The sequence below is a fragment of the Puma concolor genome, chromosome D1 (genome assembly GCF_028749965.1).
Source record: "Puma concolor isolate L17-30 chromosome D1, mPumCon1.1.hap2, whole genome shotgun sequence".
Lineage (NCBI taxonomy): Eukaryota > Metazoa > Chordata > Mammalia > Carnivora > Felidae > Puma > Puma concolor.
Window position 1 is genome coordinate 12,850,695 of NC_141676.1, and position 20,292 is coordinate 12,870,986.

The following is a 20,292-nucleotide window of genomic DNA, read 5'->3' on the forward strand; positions in this document are numbered from 1 at the left end:
AACCACCCAGCTGGAGCCCGGAGGGGGGGGGCTCCCTGGGCACAACCATTCTGCTCACGGTCGGGGGTGGGGAAGGGGAAAAAGTTCCCTGGGCACAACCACTGCCCGCGGAGGGGGGTAAGGTACAGGCAGCCCCCGACGGAGCCACCGCACTTCGGGAGGATCGCCGACTAGGTAGCTCTGAAAACAAGCCGGGCTTCGCACAGGCCTTTCTGTAACCATCCGTCCGGCTAAAGAGCGTGCCCCACGCCCCACCACCCCCCACGCCCCACGCCCCACCTCCTCCTTGGGAACCCGCGCACCAATCCCAAACAAAACCCACAAACTAACTTGGCGAGGTCAGGACTCTAAGGTTACGGAAACTAGTCTTCCCCAACTCTCCCGGATCCTGGGAACCAATGCCAGGCAGGTGAGGTACACACTTCCTCTGCAGTTGCCAGGCCTTTCTAATAGGCTAGGAACACACAAAGGCGCAATCAAAAGGAAATCCCAGTCTTTATTATTGAAAACCATCAACTGGGTGTTGGGAGTAGGTAGGAGACTAAGTGAAACCTCATACCTGCCCAAGGGCGGCTTTCTCCTGAGCCCCACCATACAAAGGAACGTCTCAAACCTATTCCCTTTCCTCCCCAACTCCAAAAATTAGGGGGATTATTCAAAACTATCTCCAATGAGTAAGCTCAGTGGTTAAAGGTTTCTCCTGGGGACCAATGACAAAGTTAGCCTTATTAATGAAGGCCACAGACCAAGCCAGAAATGCCTAAAGAAGTAAGGGTCCTTGAGGGAAAAATCCTAGTGCAGACTCCATACCTAGGCATTTTCTGTTAGGCTTAATATAATCTAGGCAGACTGTGCAGGTCCACTAAGAGGAAGGATGAAAACACCGCACGGTGGAGACATGTGAGTGGTGGACAGCAGCTGATACTCGGACCCAAGCTTGGAAGGCAAGCATTTCCTCCTCCATCATCAGAGATCTCTCCCTCCTTCCAGTGAAAGTTGGCCACAGCAGTGGAGGCCTTCCCGGAGGGTGCCTGTCAATTCCCTGAAAGCCTCTTTAAAATCAGAAGCAGCACCCTGCCTGACTGAGGCAGAGCCAAAGGGGAAACATAAATAAGAGGCCCAGGCCTCAGGCAGGGCCTGTGGTTACAGAAGGGGCAGGGCCTCAAAGGTGGCAGGGCCTCAAAGGTGAGGAAGCACTGAGAAGGCAGGGATTCTATTTGTCCTTCTTGCTTTCCCCCTCTGGCACTTCCGTGGTGGTTGGGGCCACAGGCTGCTCCTCAGGGATATGATCTCCAGCCTTTGATAGCTTCTTGGCCCTTTGATACAGCTCATTCAGGTTGAATTCTCGGATCACATTCTCCTGCGCAAAAGAGGTGCACACATTAGGGTTCCAGTTGGAAAGGAGAGTTCTTACTAGGAAGTCAGAAATATTTAAACACAGTGTAGGAGAGAAGGAAGGAGAGGACAGAACCAACTCTAACCTAACTCTCCCTTTCTGGGTACTGGAAAAGTCAACCCTGTACAGTTAGTTAAGTACCTGTTATGTGGCCATCACTGTACCAAGAATTACAGCTACACTTGTACTCTACGAAACAACCCTGTGATCCACAGGCCTACAGACTGGGTACGAGGGCCTTTGAGACTGAATCGTAACTAATAACCGTTCCCCAGTACTAGCAATTCTGGCACATGGGAGAAGCACAACAAATTTGCTGAATAAATTCATGAATTAAATCTGGTAACGAGGGGCGCCTGGGTGGCGCAGTCGGTTAAGCGTCCGACTTCAACCAGGTCATGATCTCACGGTCCGTGAGTTCGAGCCCCGCGTCGGGCTCTGGGCTGATGGCTCAGAGCCTGGAGCCTGTTTCTGATTCTGTGTCTCCCTCTCTCTCTGCCCCTCGCCCGTTCATGCTCTGTCTCTCTCTGTCCCAAAAATAAATAAACGTTGAAAAAAAAAAATTTAAATTAAAAAATAAATAAATAAATAAATCTGGTAACGAGTGCCCTCTCTCAAAACTAGGGGGCATGTGGCAGAGCCAGGAATCAGAGTGGAGCTCCAAAGCCTACCACTGTTCCACACCCTTCTCCAAACCGTTCGCTCACTCTTTCAGATACCTCAGAGAAGGTCCAAGAGACAGCTCGTCCTTTTTTGTCAATCTGGGGCCGCCGCATGACCTCCTTGCCACCTTGGAATAGGATCAGAGTAGGGAGTTGCTTGGTAAGGGGCGACGTGCTCACTTTGTACCTACAGGGCCCAGAAAGTACTCTGTAAATGCATCTGTCTATGTCACTTAAAGTGATTTATTGCTCAGACCCTCTGTCCAGGCCTTTACATACCGTGTACTAACATCAGTGTAGCGTCCAACGTCCACCTTCCCAAAATTTAGCCCTGTACAGTTGTACCTGAGAAAAATACATTATTTAACATAGTGAAAGAAGGGAATGGATCAAGGGAAGAAGTCCACATATTTGGGGAGGGGGGAGAAACGCCATTAGCTGGGGCACCTGGGTGGCTCGCTCAGTGGGTTGAGTAACTGACTCTTGGTCTCTGCTCAGGTCATGATCTCTCAGTTCGTGAGTTCGAGCCCCGCATCGGGCTTTGTGCCACCGTGCGGAGCCTGCATGGGATTCCCTCTCTCTCCCCCCCATCTCTTGCTTGTCCCCTACTTGTGTGTGTGCATGCTTTCTCTCTCAAAATAAATGAGTTAACTTAAAAAAAAAAAAAAAAAAAAAAAAAAAAAAGGCTTTGGTTGCAATGTGCAAAAATCAAGGCCAAAAACAATGAGAGGGAGAGTGCGGCACCTCAGTTCCCTTCCTCCCCCACCCTCTGCAGTACTCACTTGAGGGAGAGGTCAGCATAGATAGGAGCAAACGACTGGCAGTCATTAGACCAATTGGCAAAGAACTCCACGATCCAGGTGACCCTCCTGTCCCGCTCCAGCTCTTCCTGCCACACACAGGGAAGAAACAGTGAGCTGGACCACACGGGCTCCCGGGTCTGATTCCTCCCCCTGGCTTTCCCTCTCCCCCCACCGCTCCCTAGCTCTGGTAATGAACCGCAGGGCCCTTCACTTCCATTCTGAAGCACCGTTACTCCTCCTAGCGAGGAAAAAGCACAGATACAAGGTCACCCACGAGGGACCCAAGAAACAGGAAAGAGCACTCACATCAATGGTTTTGTCATTGAAGTACTTGATGTACTCAGGGCCCATATACAGGGGGGGCTTGCACGTCATCAGGAACACTAACCAGAAAAAAGATGTCAGAGGAAACATATAAGACCTTCAGCAGGGGATTTACTTGCAAACCGACTCGAAGATTTCAGGCACCAAAGAATACACTTTGTGGACACACACAGACCACGGACACGTTTCTCTCTTCCTAAAGTTTCTGTAGATTCTTCTCACCTGAGCCACACACGTAGTTCATGAGGTACAACATACAGAAGAAGGGTATGGAGAAGCCTGTTTGGGGTCGGAACTCGGGTCCCACAACCAATCTCCTTACCTATGCAAAGTGTGATGTAAAGCAGGCCCATGCGAATATCCAGACGGAAGAAAAGAATTGCATTGGCCACTTTACTGAACATGAAGATGTTGCCTATATGTTGCTCCACAGTGACTGAAACACAAAGATGTCACAGGTCAGGCTGGGCTGCATACTCCTATATCCCGTTTGTCTCTCTTCCTGTGGTACTTTGGATCGGGAGAGGGGGGAGAGGATAAAAGTTCAAGATCAAATTCAGCCTTGGCGCGGAATGTGGGACTCCTTCACCAAATCATGCCCCTCGCATAATAAGAATGAAAGCACGGCCAGAGGGCATTAGTCCCAACCTCGAGAAGCTGAGGTGCAGGCTACACTTACTAGATCTGCGGTTTTTCATCATCACAATGGCACTGAGGAACATCAGGATCTCTACTTCTCTCTGGAAGAGAACCAAAGTGACAGGAAATGCCATAAACAGAGATGATGTGGGTGGGGAAGGGAGCCAAAAAGGGAAGAAAACCCAGCAGAGCTCCACTCTGGGAATGGTGTCAGCAAAGACAGAAAAGAACCGGAGGGGCGCCTGGGAGGCTCAGTTGGCTGAGCATCAGTTGGTTCAGATTCTTGATTTCAGCTCAGGTCACGATGTCACGGTTCGTGGGTTCAAGCCCCGCCTTAGGCGTCTCTGCTCCAAGCAGTGGTCCTGCTTGGGATTCTCTCTCTCAGCCTCTCCCCACCGCTCAAAATAAATAAATAAACATTAAGGAAAAGGGGAAAAAAAGGAAATAATTGCAGTCAGCTAAGATGTAGTGGGAAAACCACCAGTCAGGGTCCACCCCTGCCGCAAACTGGCTGGTGTCTTTCAGCAGATCACTTAACCTCTGAGCTTTGGTTTCCTTGATGGAACTGTATCTATTTGCTCCAATATCTAGTAATATCTATTACTGTGAGGATTAAATGAGATAATGGGTATGAAAGAGTTGCATAAAGCCCGGTACCATATAAAACTGTAAGACAGGGGCGCCTGGGTGGCTCAGTCAGTTAGGTATCCAACTTTGGCTCAGGTCATGATCTTACCATTCGTGAGTTTGAGCCCCACACTGGGCTCTGTGCTGACAACTCAGAGCCTGTTTGGGATTCTTTGTCTCTCTCTCTCCCTCTCTTTCAAAAATAAGTCAATAATAATAAAAAAAAAACAAAACTGGGGGTGCCTGGTGGCTCAGTCGGCTAAGCGTCTTCGCTTACCTCGGCTCACAGGTCATGATCTCGCGGTTCATGAGTCTGACCCCTGCATCGAGCTCTGGTCTGACAGCTCAGAGCCTGGAGCCTGCTTTGGATTCTGTGTCCCCCTCTCTCTCTTCCCCTTCCCTGTTTGTGCTGTCTCTCTCCATCTCAAAAATAAACATTAAAAACAATTTTTTTAATAAAAAAATTAAATAAAAATATAAAAACTGTTAAGAAAATATAACCAACTCAGCGTGACCCTGGCAGAATAAAACTTTTCCAGGGAAACCTTCTCTGTAATATTTCATTAATACAGTATTTGGCTATTTCATTTGGGCGGGGGGGGGAGGGTGGGGGGGTGGGGTGGGATTGCTTATGTTAAATCATTCCTCCCCATTCAACAATCATAGTGATAATCCAAGCACCTTTGACCGAATTTGAAAGCTGGCAGAGACCTCAGAGCTTCAGAAACCCTTTTTCAGGATCCTGGGCTCCCAGTTCTTTCTCACTTTCTCAACTGGAAGGTCTGTGAGACAGACAATCATCACAACAAAGAAACAAACAAGGTAATTTCAAAGAGTAAAGACCACAGTGAAGAATAACAAGGACCATGTGAGAGAAAGCATGGGAGGAGGGGCAACTAGAGGTTAGATGGTCTGAGAGGGCTTCCAGACCTTTCTGTTTACAACACAGGTGCCCAAATCACTATTTCAGACAGAGCTAATCAACTGTGATTTACAGCTGGGATTCAGGGACCTCTTAGGTCCTGGATTTTTAGCATCAATCTCCAACAAAAAGTAATTGACTTTAGAAAGAGACCTGTAAAGTGGGGGTCAGGGAATACAACAGACCCTACTAAATCATCCTCAGCAGAAAGGAGCAAGAGTTTTCACAAATGGAATTGGGTTAGAATTGGGACTTAGCAAATATGGAAAAATGAACTTAAAAAAAAAAGGACTGTGGTCTAGCAGGAGAACAAAGATAGGACTGTAAGGAATATTCTCTGAAAACAGAGTGGGTCAATGGCAAAGACTGGCCATGTATACTCCAAACCAGTTTCTCTTTCCTCCTGGGCGTACTTGGCAGTGAGATGCTCTTTGTCCACCTGCACCTAAGTAGAACTGTGCACCAGCACTCCTGAGTGGCGCGTGAGTAGAAGCGATGTGCCATGTCTGTGCCAGGCAGTAAGAAAGCATGTGGCCTTGCATTCAGCCTTCTGTCTTGTCTGCTGGCTGGATGATGCAAGGATGACCATAAGGCAACAGAGTGGACTGGGGTTCCAGACCAACAATGCAAAGCGGCTGCCCCTTTAGTTGTTCTGCCTGCTTGTTCCTAGTTTTAAACCTTTTATTATGGAAAGTTGCAAATACACACAAAAGTAGAGAGGACACTAAAAGGTAGCGGAATTTGCCACCCCAAAATATGCTACTTTTGATTATTCTGCATAATAATTTTGGACTTAAAAGCAATTAAGAATAGATGTAAGAAAAGCTCCTTGGGACGCCTGGGTGGCCTCAGTAGGTTAAGTGTCCGACTTCAGCTCAGGTCATCATCTCACAGTTCATGAGTTCGAGCCCCGCCATCAGGCTCTGTGCTGACAGCTTAGAGCCTGGAGCCTACTTCAGATTCTGGATCTCCCTCTCTCTCTCTGCCCCTCCCCCACTCGCACTCTGTCTCTCCCTCTCTCTCAAAATTAAACACTAAAAACATTTTTTAAAAAATGGGGGGCCTGGGTGGCTCAGTTGGTTAAGCATCCAACTTCAGCTCAGGTCATGATCTCATGGTTCATGAGTTCGAGCCCGCATCAGGCTCTGCGCTGACAGCTCAGAGCCTGGAGCCTGTTTCAGAGTCTGTGTCTCTCTCTCTCTCTGCTCACACTGTCTCTCTCAAAAATAAATAAACATTAAAAAAAGTTTTTAATTAAAAAAAAAAGAGATAGGAAAAAATTAAAAGAAAAGCTCCTTGCCCTCCCTCTCTGTGTCTAAAAGCAGGACATAAATTTTTAAAGGTGTTCCTCCAACCCTCTCTACCAGGAAGGCCAAAAGTTAATCAAGGGAGACAATTTTAGACCCTATCAGCCTGGAGACAGCACCAGAGGGACCTAACATAACTAATGGGACTTTATCTGCCATTAGTTTACCTTCCCACAGTTTGCTGCCCTTTGAAGCCTAAAAGTTCTTTCCTTTGTCCGGTCATTTCTCCAAAAATGTATTGCTCTTTGTTGAGCCAGAGTTTTTTTTTTTTGAAAAATTTTTAATGTTTTTATTTATTTTTGAAAGAGAGAGAGAGAGAGAGAGAGAGAGAGAGAAAGAGACAGAGCATGAGCGGGGAAGGAGCAGAGAGAGAGGGAGACACAGAATTCAAAACAGGCTCCAGGCTCTGAGCCAGCAGCACAGAGCCCAATGCGGGGCTTGAACCCACAAACTGTGAGATCATGACCTGAGCTGAAGCTAGACACTCAACCGAGCCACCCAGGCGCCCCTATAAGCCAGAGTTCCAATCCACTTCTGAGTTAATTCATTTTCCCTGGGTATCTTCATGTACACATGAGGTATACATATGAATAAACTTTATCTTTTAACTGCTTTTATTTTTTTTTAAGTAGGCTGCATGCCCAACACAGAACCCAAAATGAGGCTTGAACTCATGACCCTGAGATCAAGACCTGAGCTGAGATCAAGAGTCAGATGCTTGAGCCATCCAGGGGCCCCCCTCTTGTTTTCAATCTGTCTTTTATTACAGGGGTCTCAGCTAAGACCTCAAAAAGGTAAAGAAAACTAATTTTCCACCCCTACAATACTTTAATAAATCCCTACTACTCAGATTTAACAGTAATGTTTTGCCAAAACGGTTCCATTTCACCTATGCTACCCACTTGTTTTGGAGAAACTTAAAGCAAATTCTAACTATTATCATTTCATCTGTAAATACTTCAGTGTGTATCTCTTACAGATAAAGACTTCTGTTTTGTTTTTTTTAAGGAACCCTTCTTTTTTAAGTGGTTTTTTTTTTTTTTGTTTTGTTTTTTTTTAAAGTAATCTCTACACCCAACATGGGGCTTAAACTCACAACCCCAAAAGCAAGAGTTGCATGCTCTTCCAACTGAGCCTGCCAGGCTCCCCAGGACTTCTCCTGCTTTTCTTTTTTTTTTTTTTTAAACAAACCAAAATAGCATTGTCATATCTAACACAATTAATAATTCCTTACTGTCATTTACTACTTGGTCCTTATTCAAATGATCTCAGTTATCTCAAACTGTCTTGGTACAGTTGCTTGTTCAAATAAGGAACAAGCAAGGAAGGTCCACACAGTACATTTAGCTGATGTGTTTCTCTGGCCTTCCTTTATCTCTAAAGGCTATCTATTCTTTCTTTTTACCCTAGGCTATGTATCTGTTGAAAACACGCATCCAGGCGCCTGCGTGGCTCAGCCAATTGGCTGAGCATCCCACTTCGGCTCAGGTCATGATCTTGAGGTTTGCGAGTTTGAGCTGCTCACTGGGCTTGCCGCCATCACTGCAGACAAGCAAAAGCCTGCTTCGGATCCTCTGCCCCGCTCCCCCCACCCCTCCCCTGCGCACCTCCTCCACTCTTGAGAGCTCTCTCTAAAATAAACAAACATTAAAAAAAAAAAAAAAAAAAAGACAGTCATATGAACTGTCAACTTTCCCGCTTTCTGGATTTGGCTGTTTGCAAACTGATGCTATGTGTTCTTCTGATGATGATTTTCTATCCACTGTATTTTTTATAAAGTGGCAATGAAACCTAGAGGCTTGCATACAATGAAATCCACATCTTTTGCAAGAAATACGTCATTGGTGGAGTATCTAGCACCACCTTCTGCATCCCTTTAGAGATGGTTTTAGCATCCACAGATGATCGTTGCCTAGGTTTATTATCCCATTAGGGGTTGCTACCTGTTTTTTGGTTGGTTGACTGGTTTTTTTTAGTAAGCTCTATGCCCAACATACAGCTTGAACTCACAACCCTGAGATCAGGTGTCGTATGCTCCACAGACTGAGCCAGCCAGGCATCCTTGCTAAATGATTTTTAAATTCTATCAGTCCTTCTGTATTTATTAGCTCAAATTTGTCTATTAAGAAGTCAACATTCCCCTAGCAATTATTTGGGTACTCTGGAAGACAATATATACAGACAATGCAAAATGATTGATTCTTTCCTTTTATTTAATAAAACAGAAATAAACTTTTGTTAAGTCACTGAAAATCTGAGGTTTACTTTTTTAGGAAATATTTGATTTATTTTTGGGAGAACAAGGTGGGGAGGATCTGACGCCGGCTCTGCACTGACAGGCTGACAACAGCGAGCCGGATGTGGGGCTCAAACTCACAACCCATGAGATCACTACCTGAGCTGGAGTCCACACTCAACTGATGAGCCACTCAGGTGCCTCTTGTTATTTATTTTTATTTAGCTGTTATTGCTAACATTATTTACCTTAATACCCTAACTTCTCAGTCACCAAGATAAATCAGTAAAACATGGGTTTTCCAGGAAAACAAACACTGGCTATAAACTCTAAGTTAAAAAAAAAAAAAAAAATCTATTAGAGAAATAGTAAAATACAAAAACTCCAGTATTTTACATATTATTAAAGGAGAGTATACAAAGAAATTAGTTCTATAAAAGGTCCCTACACTTATTAAAATCTTTACTACTACCCACTTATGTCTTGTATCTTTGAGTCCCATTTTGGTTAAATCAGTATAGAATACAGTGGTCCTCCCTTATCTGTGGTTTTAGTTACCTGCAGTCAACCTCGGTCAGGAAACACATCATCCTCTTTCTGACTTATCAACAGAAGGTCAATAGTAGCCTAATGCTATGTTACAGTGACTATGACATTCACCTCACTTCATTTCACCTCCCTTTATCATCCGATATCATCATCAGAAGGATGAGTATAGTATGGTAAGATACTTTAGGGGAGGGAAAGAGAGAGAGAGACCACATTGACATAACTTTTATTACATTATATTGTTATACATGTCCTAGTTTATCATTATTGTGGTTAATCTCTTACTGTACCTAAATTGTAAATTAAACTTTACCAAAGGTATGTATGTATACGACAATCCATCATATATATAGGGCTCCATGCTATCCAGAATTTCAGGGAACCACTGGGGGTCTTGCAATGAATATTTACTCCCCACTCGCCTCAGATATACAGGGGAGGGGGACAGATGGACTACTGTATTAGATAAAAATAGGATCTTCTAAAGTAGCATGGGTACACTTGAGCTAATTAGGAACACTAAGGACAGAGGAAACATGAATGAGTAAACAAGGAATGGAGGACAAAAATAAGGAGTGGGTTCTGGTAAAGGTCAAGACTCCTTTGGGGGTCTGAGAAAAAGACAAAACCCGAGGTTGACCCTCCTCCCTCAGAACACAGGTGCTGTTGTACAGCAGAGAGAGCACAGAGCTTCAAGTCATTTTTCCGAGCGGTCTCTCCTCTCCTACTCAGGAAGTACAGCAAGAGGCTTGAGATAGATTTCTTTACAATTTTTTTTTTTTTTTTTTTTTTTTTTTTTTACAATCCCTTTTTAACAGACCTTAACAACTGTGTTCATTTTTACGTCCGGAGGACGCAGGGCAGTGCCTAGCAGATAGTGCCCACTCTGGAAATATTAATTGGACTAAGAAACGGCTGATAAGAGTGTGCAGGTGCTATGGCCAAAACAGTGGTTTCAAGTCGCAATCACTCACTAGCTGACTCACTAGTGATTAGTTTGGCAACTCGCCTAACCACGCCGAGATCAATTTCTTCATCAATAAAACGTGAATACTACTACCCGCCTTGTTTATTTCACTGGCTCGTCAAGAGACTTTACATAATGGGCAGCCCTGTAAAACACTGTAAATGTGTAGAGTTTGGGTACGGCTCTTGGCCAGCAGGAATGCTGAGACAGAACCAGGACTCAAGAACACTAAGAGCTAGCCTGCTGTGCAGGATATCCTGTTTTCCCGTCTTAATTAAACATGAAGTGGTTTAGGCTCGATGATGGTCCAGGCCCTACATTCTAACAATCCGTATGTCCGCTACAGGCTGGGAACCTCAGGTATCCTCAAAAAGGTGAACCTCGAGGCTCCCGCATGCAACCGCTGGGGACAGGGACAGTCAAGGTCGCGGGGTCCGCTCACCCAGTCAAAGTCACACGGGTTGCCGTCTTCGCGTTGCGTGGGGAGACTGCTGCAGAGAGGAGGTAGCTTCCTCACGAGTAGGAATGCAGCAGAAAGCAGGGCTGACAGGAGATAGTAAGGTCGGGCCAGCCATCGTGAAAGTCGTGGCACCGAATACACCAGAGCAATTAAAGGTGCGAGGACCGCCATCTTCCCAGCCCTTGCGGCGCCCGCCGCTCTTCGACGTCTGTAGGCCTGGCCCCGCCTCCCTCACCATTGAGACTGCCATTGGGCCTAGTCTCGGATGCACCGCCTCTGTGCCCGGAAGTAGATCTCTCATTGGACGTTGCTGTAGGTAAGCAATTAAAAGGGATTTAACACCTTATTGGTCGATCTAGCTGTCGCTTTTTCCACTTAAGTCATTTTATTGGATATGCGACTGTCCCGAACGGAGAACTACAGAGAAGAATTTAATTAGGTTAGATAGCACTTCCTGAACGTTCTCATAAAGCGACGGAAGTAGTTGCCGGAATAAGGTAGGCGGAACACCCAATGAAAAGCGGCTCCTGAGGAAGGGGGCGGGACACCGTGAAAGGATTGTCCAATGAAAACTACCGACGCCAGACACCGGGACAGGGCCGGGGTGGAGGAGACGATGGAGAATTTCTCGGCGCTGTTCGGAGCTCAGGCTGACCCACCACCGCCCCCAACCGCACTCGGCTTCGGACCAGGGAAGCCACCACCTCCGCCTCCCCCTCCTCCGGGCGGGGGCCCCGGCACGGCCCCGCAGCCCACCTCGGCCACGGCCCCGCCCGGAGCCGACAAGTCAGCGGCTGGTTGTGGTCCCTTCTACCTAATGCGGGAGCTGCCAGGTGAGTACTAGGCCCGGCCGAAAGCAGCCAATCAGATCATAGTGAGGAGATGATGGGCGTGGCTCTCAGCCGGCTGGCGGAGGTGTTAGGTAACCTAGGCAACGCGTGCCAGGACCTTGGAGCTCAAAGTGAGTCGGAAGGGGTCTGAGGAGTCCCACCCCTTTGGATGAGTGACGTGAGTTTTTGGCAGGGATTGGGAGGTGGCAGAGAATAAATTTCCGTGACCTTCTTTCACACCATATCTGGCTCTGTCCCTGATACTGGTTCATGGTTGCCTAAAGATTATCCAGAATTTGAGTTTGGAACTCGACAGTCCTCATTTAACATCCCTGCAGACCTAAGGTTTTCCAAATCTGCCACAAACTTGCTGTTGGTGTGAGGCATGTTGCTCTCCTACTCAGGGCCTCCACATTTCCTTATCTGTCCGAAGGAGCGATTAGAATTGAACCAAAAATTTGCTTTGCTGGAGCACCTATTATGTACCAAGCACTGTTCTAAATGCGTTAAGGTTCAGCTGTGAATAGGGTTGACAAGATCTTTGCCTTTTCTGGAGTTTACATTTCAGAGGAGGAGGCACAGAGTACCCTAGATAACATCAGATAATGGTTAGTGCTAACAGGAAAAAAACTGGTAAAGAATTGAGGAGGCCGAACTACTTTAGCTGGAGTGATCAAAGAAGCCCTCTCTGAGTAGATAATTTCTGAGCTTAAATGTAAAGAGTCAGCCATGTGTGAGGGGGAGAGCTAAATCAAGATTCAAGAAAGGAGGTCAGAAGCCCTGCTGTGAGGGAAAAGCTTGGAATATCTGAGAGTCAGAAGACCAGCTGGAGTCCAGTGAAGGTTCAAGGGAAAGAGTTACAGGAGATGAAGGTGAGAAGGGCAGGCAGAGGACTTTGATCTGAAGTTCAGGGGGAGCCATTTTATTTGTTTGTTTTTTAGTACTCTCTATACCCAACATGGGGCTCAAACTCATGACCTGAGATAAAGAGTCGCATGCTCTACTGACTGAACCAGCCAGGCGCCCCTCAGGGGGAGCCATTTTCACACAGGAAAGTGACATGATCTAATTGTTTTAATCACTCAAGCTGCTACATTAAGAATGGAAAGTGGAGGTGGGGGAAAGTGGGGAAGTCAGTCAGAAGTTACTGCTTAGTAGTCCAGGAAAGAGACGACGGTTTGGACTAGGCAGTAGCAGTGGAGGAGAGAAGTGAACAGATAGATACAGGATAAATGTTAGGGGTGGAGCTTATAGGAACGAAGGATCGAATATAAAAATAGAGAGGAGGGGCACCTGGGTGGCTCAGTAGGTTAAGCTTCTGTCTTTTGGTTTCGGCTCGGGTCCTGATGTCACGGTTTGTGGGTTCGAGCCCCTTCAGGCGCCACGCTGACAGTGCAGAGCCTGCTTGGGATTCTGTCTCCCTCTCTTTCTGCCCCTACTCTGCTCGTTCTTTCTCTCTCAACTAAAAACTAAAACTAATGATAATAATAAGAAAATGTAAAAAAAAAAAAATAAGTCTTTAATAAAAGTAGAGAAGAATTGAGAATACTTGTAAATCTCTGGCTTGAATAATTGGGTGGATGGTAGTGCTGAGACCAAGAAGGAACAAGTTTGAGAAGGTGGAAATCAAGAGTCATTTTGGACGTGTTCAATCTCCCAAGTGTCTTTTTTTTTTTTAATGTTTATTTTTTTTTCTTATTTTTTTTTTCAACGTTTATTTATTTGTGGGACAGAGAGAAACAGAGCATGAACGGGGGAGGGGCAGAGAGAGAGGGAGACACAGAATCGGAAACAGGCTCCAGGCTCCGAGCCATCAGCCCAGAGCCCGACGCGGGGCTCGAACTCACGGACCGCGAGATCGTGACCTGGCTGAAGTCGGACGCTTAACCGACTGCGCCACCCAGGCGCCCCTTTAATGTTTATTTTTGAGAGAGAGTATGTATGTGCATGAGTGGGGGAGGAACAGAGAGAGAGGGGGTCAGAGGATCCGAAGCGGGCTTGAAGTTGACAGCAGCCAGCGAATGTGGGGCCTGAATTCACTGTGAGATCATGACCTGAGCCAAAGCCGGATGCTCAACTGACTGAGGCACCCAGGTGCCCCTCCCAAGTTGCCTTTCAATTCCTCCCAAGTCCTACTGCTACATCAAGAGTTGAGAGAAATAATAATGCATATTGGTACAGTGCTTTGAAGTTCACAATGCAGTTAAATACGTATGTAATAGAGTTTAATACTTAGAATAGCCCTTTCAGGGCCCCCTGGGTGCCTCAGTCGGTTGAGCATCCAGCTCTTGGTTTTGGCTCAGGTCATGATCTCACAGTTCATGAGTTCTAGCCCTGCATCAGGCTGTCTGCTGTCAGCACAGAGCCTGCTTCGGATCCTCTGTCCCCTTCTCTGCACCTCCCCCGCTCGTGCTGTCAAAAATAAACATTTAAAAAAAAAAAAAAAAGCTCTTTGAGGTAGGCATTTTATAGCTGGAAAAAAAAAATTGAAGCATAGAGAGATTGACTTTCCTTTGGTTAGTGGTTGATGTCTACCAGAAGTTTCTCCAACTTTATCTATTCTGATGGTACCTGTTTGTATCAGTTGATAGAGATATTGAATAGGTTTTGGGCAAATGCTGGGTATGTAGGAAGTGGGGTATGTGGTGAGAAGGGGAGAGAACTAATATGTCTAGTCCTTGCTTTTTTTAAAAAATGTTTTTGATGTTTATTTATTTTTGAGAGAGAGAGAGAGAGAGAGAGAGAGAAAATGAATGGGGGAAGGGCAGAAAGAGAGGGAGACACAGAATCTGAAGCAGGGTCCAGGCTCTGAGCTGTCAGCACAGAGCCCGACATGGGGCTCAAACCCACAAAACATGAGATCATGACCTGAGCTGAAGTCTGGCGCTTAACTGACTGAGCCACCCAGGCACCCCTAGTCCTTGCTTTTAGAGAGCTTATTTTACTTAGGGATATAAAATATGTGGTTTAAAGATAGTGTCTATATTACTTGTCAAGGCTAATCTCATTACTTTGTGGTCCTGCCTCACATACAACTAACAACTACACAATGGGGGGCCCTGGTTGGCTCAGTAGGTAGAACATGCAACCCCTGATTTTGGGGTTGTGAGTTCAAACCCCACGTTGGGGGTAGAGTTTGCTTTAAAAAAAAAAAAAAACAAAAAACAGAAACTACATGATGGTTTTAAAAATGTTTACTATCCAAAATGACAGAAAGAGTTGTCACTTGAGCCAGACCTGGAAAATTCATATTGGTGAAGAAAACTAGAAAAGATGGTCTTATAATTACATCAGTATAAAAACAAATTTCCTAAAAGGAAACAAAATGAGCGTGTTTTTCAGGAGATGATGAGAGACTCATTTGGATGGATCAGAATTTGGCACAGGGGAGTAGTGGTTGATCACACCCCAAAGCTTACAGTAAGATATGTTTTATCGTGAGTGCCAAAGGAATTTGAGCTTTTTCCTTAGGGTAATAGTACATCATTGAGATTTTTGAGCTACATAGTACTGCTTCTAAAAATACCTGGAGAATATGGGTGCCATGTATTGAAACAGAGAAACCATGAGTGAGGTGGGGAGTATTGAGAGTTTAAAAAGATGAATCTGGGGGCGCCTTGCTGGCTCAGTCAGAAGAGCATCCAGGGGTGCCTGGGTGGCTCAGTTGGTTAAGCGTCAGACTTTGACCTAGGTCATGATGTCGCCATTCCCAAGTTCAAGCCCCACGTCAGGCTCTGTGCCGACGGCCCAGAGCCTGGATCCTCCTTCAAATTCTGTGTCTCCCTCTCTCTCTGCCCCTCCCCCACTCAACGCTCTGTCTCTCTCTCAAAAATAAATAAATGTTAAAAAAAAAAATTAAAAAAGAAGAGCATCCAATTCTTGATGTTGGGGTTGTGAGTTCGAGGCCCACGTGGGGCATAGAGATTACTTAAAATTTTTCAAATCTTAAAAAAAAAATTTTTAATTCAAAATTAAAAAATGAATCTGCATGAAATTGACTAAGAGGAAGTTGGAAATGCAAGATTAGTTTTTAGGAGGGGAGTCAGGGCTGGAGGGAGAGATTTATAAATCACCTTCGTGGAACTGACAGTCAAAACGGGAAGTTGGGTGGACGCGTAAAGTGTTACAGAAAAGCAGGAGTGCCTTCTCACCTCAACCTTGAGCATGACCACCTGGAGGAGGAGAGCCGACCGGGGCGGGTGGGGAAAGCAGGGCACTCTTATGGCAGGAGGCAGTGCCTAGTTTTGAGGAGCAGTACTGTGGCACTGAGTCCCCTGCTGTCACAGTAGACCACTGCTGAAATGTTTGGCATGGAAAAGAAAAAAGGGAAGAAGGTAGGGCCTAGGGGTATGGAGGGGAAAATACCTTGCTCACTTAATAGTTACTGAGCACTGAAGGTGTGTACTGTGTTGGGCACCAGCGACACAGGTATGAACAGGAAAGACCTGGTCTCGGCCCTCAAGGGACTCCCGGTTCAGAGCCGGAGTTTTTCCAAGTGAATGATTATGAACAAGCCACTCTTGTCATTTGTATTCTTCGTGTTCGTCATAACTGTAGATGAAACTGTAGGCAGGCTAGACAGCTCCACCCTTGCCTCTAGATCCTTACTACATTACGAATAAGTTTCTATTCTTTGAAAAAGGTCGGCCGTGCAATATTTGTACTGATAGTGCCTTGCATCTATAGAATATACTTTTCAATGTTTTCATTTAAACCTTGAAAAAAATTAAGTGTGCTTAAGAGAGCTGTTACCCCACTCCAGAGATAAGAGGAAACTGAGGCATAGAGTATGACTAGGATGAGAATCCTGTTTGCTTAGCTGCTAATCAAACGTTTCTTTTTTCTAGGCAAAGCATTATACTTTAATTAGGAAGAATAGAGACGGTGGTAACAAGTTAGGCAGCAGTAGCTTAAAAAAAAACCCGTTTAGGGGCGCCTGGGTGGCGCAATCGGTTAAGCGTCCGACTTCAGCCAGGTCACGATCTCACGGTCCGTGAGTTCGAGCCCCGCGTCGGGCTCTGGGCTGATGGCTCGGAGCCTGGAGCCTGTTTCCGATTCTGTGTCTCCCTCTCTCTCTGCCCCTCCCCCGTTCATGCTCTGTCTCTCTCTGTCCCAAAAATAAATAAAAAACGTTGAAAAAAAAATTAAAAAAAAAAAAAACCCCGTTTATTCCCTATGTAATTAGTGGTTCTTGCTATTAAAAAAAAAGAAAGAAAAAAAAAGGGGTCCTTGACCAGAGACATTCAAGCCATTGGGTCATATTTGGCCCTTACCTTGCTTCTAGTTAAGCTCTGAGGTAACATCCTGCTGGTGTCAGAGAGTATAATTTCTCGCTGTGAAAAGCACTCGGAACTGTGTTTAGCCTGGAGTAAGGATCATGTAAGTTACTACTGCGGTGAGTCCAAGGAGGGGAGTGTGTCTCCTTCATTGGGGAAGAGCAGTTTCCATGTGCCCTGTTTGGATTTTTGCCGACTTTTCTCCTTCCCATTCCAACCTACCCTACCATTCTACAGTAGTATATTTTTTAGTGTTTATTGTATGTTACTTCATTTTGCTGTTTTTTACTTTAAAAATAAATTTAAATCTTTGTAATGCTCACCTAAAAGATTCTTTACAGTCCTTCACTTTCCCTGTGGGGTTCTTAAAAAAAAATTCTTCAGGGCGCCTGGGTGGCCCAGTCGGTTAAGCGACCGACTCTTGATTTCGGCTCAGGTCATGATCTCACGGTTTCGTTTCGTGAGTTCGAGCCCCACATCGGGCTCTGCACGCTGACCGTGCACAGAACTTGCTTGAGATTCTCTCTCCCCCTCCCTCTCTGCCCCTCCCCTGCTCGCGTGCTCTCTCTCAAATAAATTAAAAAAAATTTCTCTTGGGACTGATTTTTTTGTTGTTCTTCTTCTCCCTGTGTCCTCTAGGTAGCACTGAGCTGACAGGCAGCACCAATCTGATCACACACTACAACCTGGAACATTCCTATAATAAATTCTGTGGGAAGAAGGTGAAGGAGAAGCTAAGTAACTTCCTGCCTGACCTGCCAGGGATGATTGATCTGCCCGGTTCCCATGATAACAGCAGCCTCCGCTCCCTCATTGAGAAGCCCCCTATTCTTGGTGGCTCTTTTAATCCTATCACAGGGACCATGCTGGCTGGCTTTCGCCTCCACACTGGCCCGGTGAGTCCCCTCCTGGGGAGGAAGAAGGCACACGGGGAGGCCTGAAAGGCATGGAGGTGGTTTTTCTGTCCAAGTCTGTTCCTTCATAACTTACTGAGCAGAACAGATGATGGGAGCAGGGGATCTCCTCCCTCCTCTCACCTGGACCTTCCTTTGGTTCCTTCAGTTGCCAGAGCAGTGTCGTCTGATGCATATTCAGCCTCCCAAGAAGAAGAATAAACACAAGCACAAACAGAGCCGTACCCAGGATCCTGTCCCCCCAGGTAAGAAGCAGTTCTGTTCAAAGCCAGAAAACCTGGATCTGGTTGGACCTTCCTCAGTTAAAAGGCCAGAGAGGTTCCTTACACAGCCCTGGATTCCCAAATTTTCCTGAAACTGATCTAAAGGTAGTGTTCCTTGCAAGTAGGTCTCCTGGGCAAGTAAAAACCTGGAACCGTGCTTTAGCAGTGCCTCCCTATGCTTTCTCGCCGCTACAAGAACAGCAGTTGCCCTTGACTAGGTTTTCCTGTGGTCTTTTGAGTTCCTAGCAGTAAGGAATTTTGAGCTCTGCAGGTGATAAGCACATACTGTCCTACAGAAACGCCATCTGATTCTGATCACAAGAAGAAGAAAAAGAAAAAAGAGGAGGATCCTGAACGGAAGAGGAAGAAGAAAGAGAAGAAGAAAAAGAAGGTAGGGTAGGGGCCTGTTGCTGCAGCCCCCCGGAATCTCCCCACTTCACCCCGCCCCCAGTAGTCCTTTGCCTCAGCTTGGACCCAGGATTGAAAACCCAGGGCACATCGGTTTTTTCCTGTACAGCCCTGATCAAGGCCAAGGCTACTTCCTAGTTGTTCTTACCCTTCCTTCCTTGTCTTCCCCAGAACCGACACAGTCCAGACCACCCAGGCGTGGGCAGCTCTCAGGCCAGCAGCAGCAGCAGCCTCCGCTAACAGGGCTCTACCAGAATGGCTTTTCCTGCCTGACAAAAGCTGCCTTCCAGGCTCGGACACTGCCTTGGGAGCATCCCCTGCAACCGGGACAGAAGCCAGCTCCTGCTGTGCTTGACTGAGATTAATGCATTATATGACAGAAGGGCCATGCTTTTGTTAAGGCTCAGCCCGGTTGGCTTTCTCACGGACCTCTCTTCCTCTCCCAGGAAGCTTTCTTTTCATCTCTTTTGTGCAATTGGTCTGATTTAGGACATTGTCTCATTTGTTAGGGTTTTTCTTTTTTTTGAAAAAAAATTTACATTTATCAAACTGGGTGAACTGTGGCTGCCTATTAAGAGGTAAGTGCCTTTCTGTGTGAGTCAGGGTTTAAGCCAAGGCATTCAAAGATCAGAGCGAATTTGGGTCTTATCATTATGTTATCTCATTAGCAGGCAGGGAAACCACCAGAGTAAGATCTGGGAGCATGGTCACAAGTGAGGCAGAGCTTGCTAATACCTGTCTACAGCAGACACATAACACTCTGCCCATAGTGTTGAGAACCAAGCACCTGGATGAGGCTCCATCTGAAGAGTCAATCCAGTTAAGTCTCAACTGTCTTCTGAGTCAATCTTGCATTGAAACAGAATTGCCAACTGAAAAAGCACCCACAGTCACCAGTGTAGTTCAACAAGGTTAATTCCTGGTCAAGCCTGTGATTTTTTTTTTTTTTTTTTTAAATAAACCTCTGGCAAGCAAAGGTAAATGTTTTTCTCGTCTTCATAGGAGTCTTTGAACTGCCTCATTCCTTAATTAAGACAATTAAATTATTTGGCTGATTCGAAAACATTTCTAAGCTAAGACAGCAACAAAAAGGCAGCCTAAACCAGCAAAATGCAATAGAAAACCCAAGCTAATGTAATCTGACTTTAAATAAACTTGACACAGAAGAGTTAAAATCTGTTGCCATGAGCCAAGGTTGTTACTTAGATCAGTAGGTGGAAAACCACTCGTTCAGCGAGTTTTAATCTAGGATATCAGAGCAAGAGCGTATATACTTAAGTCATGGACAGCGAAAATAATGGGTTCTGGTCAATTGCTGGAGATTTAGTATCTGAGGAGGCCTATTTAAAACTAGGGCACAGCCTTTTTGCTTCTGACAAACAGAAGAGACAAAGTGAGATACCAAATTAAAGTGCCAGCCATATCCATCCAGTCAGTCCGCCTCTAACAGGCTTTTTCATCCCTCGATCATCCACTGTCTCACCTTTGGCTACATCCAAAAAGGGCTTTACTTTCCAGAGACAAAATTCTGTATTAAAGAACTGTGGCAGTCAAGATTCTCTAAGCTTTGAAATGACCAGGAGTTTTGACGGTCACAAAAGACTTTTCAGGAATTTTTAAATTAAATCACCAAAATAAAAACAGGACCTGTCCTGTAACGTTTCAAGTAGTTATTTTCACTGTAATCCTGCCTAAAGGTGAGCCAGGAC

General features: G+C 45.7%; 2 protein-coding genes across 4 annotated transcripts; one reads left to right on the forward strand and one right to left on the reverse strand.

Annotated features, from left to right (window-relative positions):
- Positions 1–476: 476 nt before the first annotated feature.
- On the reverse strand, positions 477–11,108 carry TMX2 (thioredoxin related transmembrane protein 2). 2 transcript variants are annotated; one of them, XM_086677358.1, is made up of 8 exons: positions 10,875–11,105; positions 3,865–3,925; positions 3,508–3,621; positions 3,168–3,244; positions 2,841–2,947; positions 2,338–2,403; positions 2,116–2,245; positions 477–1,360 (listed from the first exon to the last, which is right to left on the reverse strand). In XM_086677358.1, the coding sequence occupies exons 1-8, from the start codon at positions 11,061–11,063 to the stop codon at positions 1,214–1,216; spliced, it is 891 nt and encodes a 296-aa protein (XP_086533484.1). In that variant the 5' UTR covers positions 11,064–11,105; the 3' UTR covers positions 477–1,213. The 2 variants fall into 2 exon arrangements, with proteins under 2 accessions (XP_086533484.1, XP_086533485.1); XM_086677359.1 differs by lacking the exon at positions 477–1,360 and having other exon boundaries at positions 2,121–2,245; positions 2,349–2,403; positions 10,875–11,108.
- Positions 11,109–11,437: 329 nt separating this feature from the next.
- On the forward strand, positions 11,438–20,245 carry MED19 (mediator complex subunit 19). Of its 2 annotated transcripts, none has more exons than XM_086677360.1 (5): positions 11,438–11,725; positions 17,638–17,720; positions 18,061–18,157; positions 18,472–18,566; positions 18,755–20,245. In XM_086677360.1, the coding sequence occupies exons 1-5, from the start codon at positions 11,458–11,460 to the stop codon at positions 18,821–18,823; spliced, it is 612 nt and encodes a 203-aa protein (XP_086533486.1). In that variant the 5' UTR covers positions 11,438–11,457; the 3' UTR covers positions 18,824–20,245. The 2 variants fall into 2 exon arrangements, with proteins under 2 accessions (XP_086533486.1, XP_025784264.1); XM_025928479.2 differs by having other exon boundaries at positions 11,443–11,725; positions 17,638–17,894.
- The last annotated feature ends 47 nt before the right edge of the window (positions 20,246–20,292 follow it).

Bases quoted from the DNA above. Each gene is read 5' to 3' on its own strand.
- TMX2 (XM_086677358.1), bottom strand. From the start codon at position 11,063: ATGGCGGTCCTCGCACCTTTAATTGCTCTGGTGTATTCGGTGCCACGA. The intron at 3,245-3,507 runs GTAAGGAGATTG...TTTTCTGGTTAG, and splicing joins TTACATCACACTTTGCATAG to TGTTCCTGATGACGTGCAAG. The intron at 2,404-2,840 runs GTGAGTACTGCA...TATTTTTCTCAG, and splicing joins TATGCTGACCTCTCCCTCAA to GTACAACTGTACAGGGCTAA.
- MED19 (XM_025928479.2), top strand. From the start codon at position 11,458: ATGAAAACTACCGACGCCAGACACCGGGACAGGGCCGGGGTGGAGGAG. The intron at 18,158-18,471 runs GTAAGAAGCAGT...ACTGTCCTACAG, and splicing joins CCAGGATCCTGTCCCCCCAG to AAACGCCATCTGATTCTGAT. The intron at 18,567-18,754 runs GTAGGGTAGGGG...TGTCTTCCCCAG, and splicing joins AAGAGAAGAAGAAAAAGAAG to AACCGACACAGTCCAGACCA.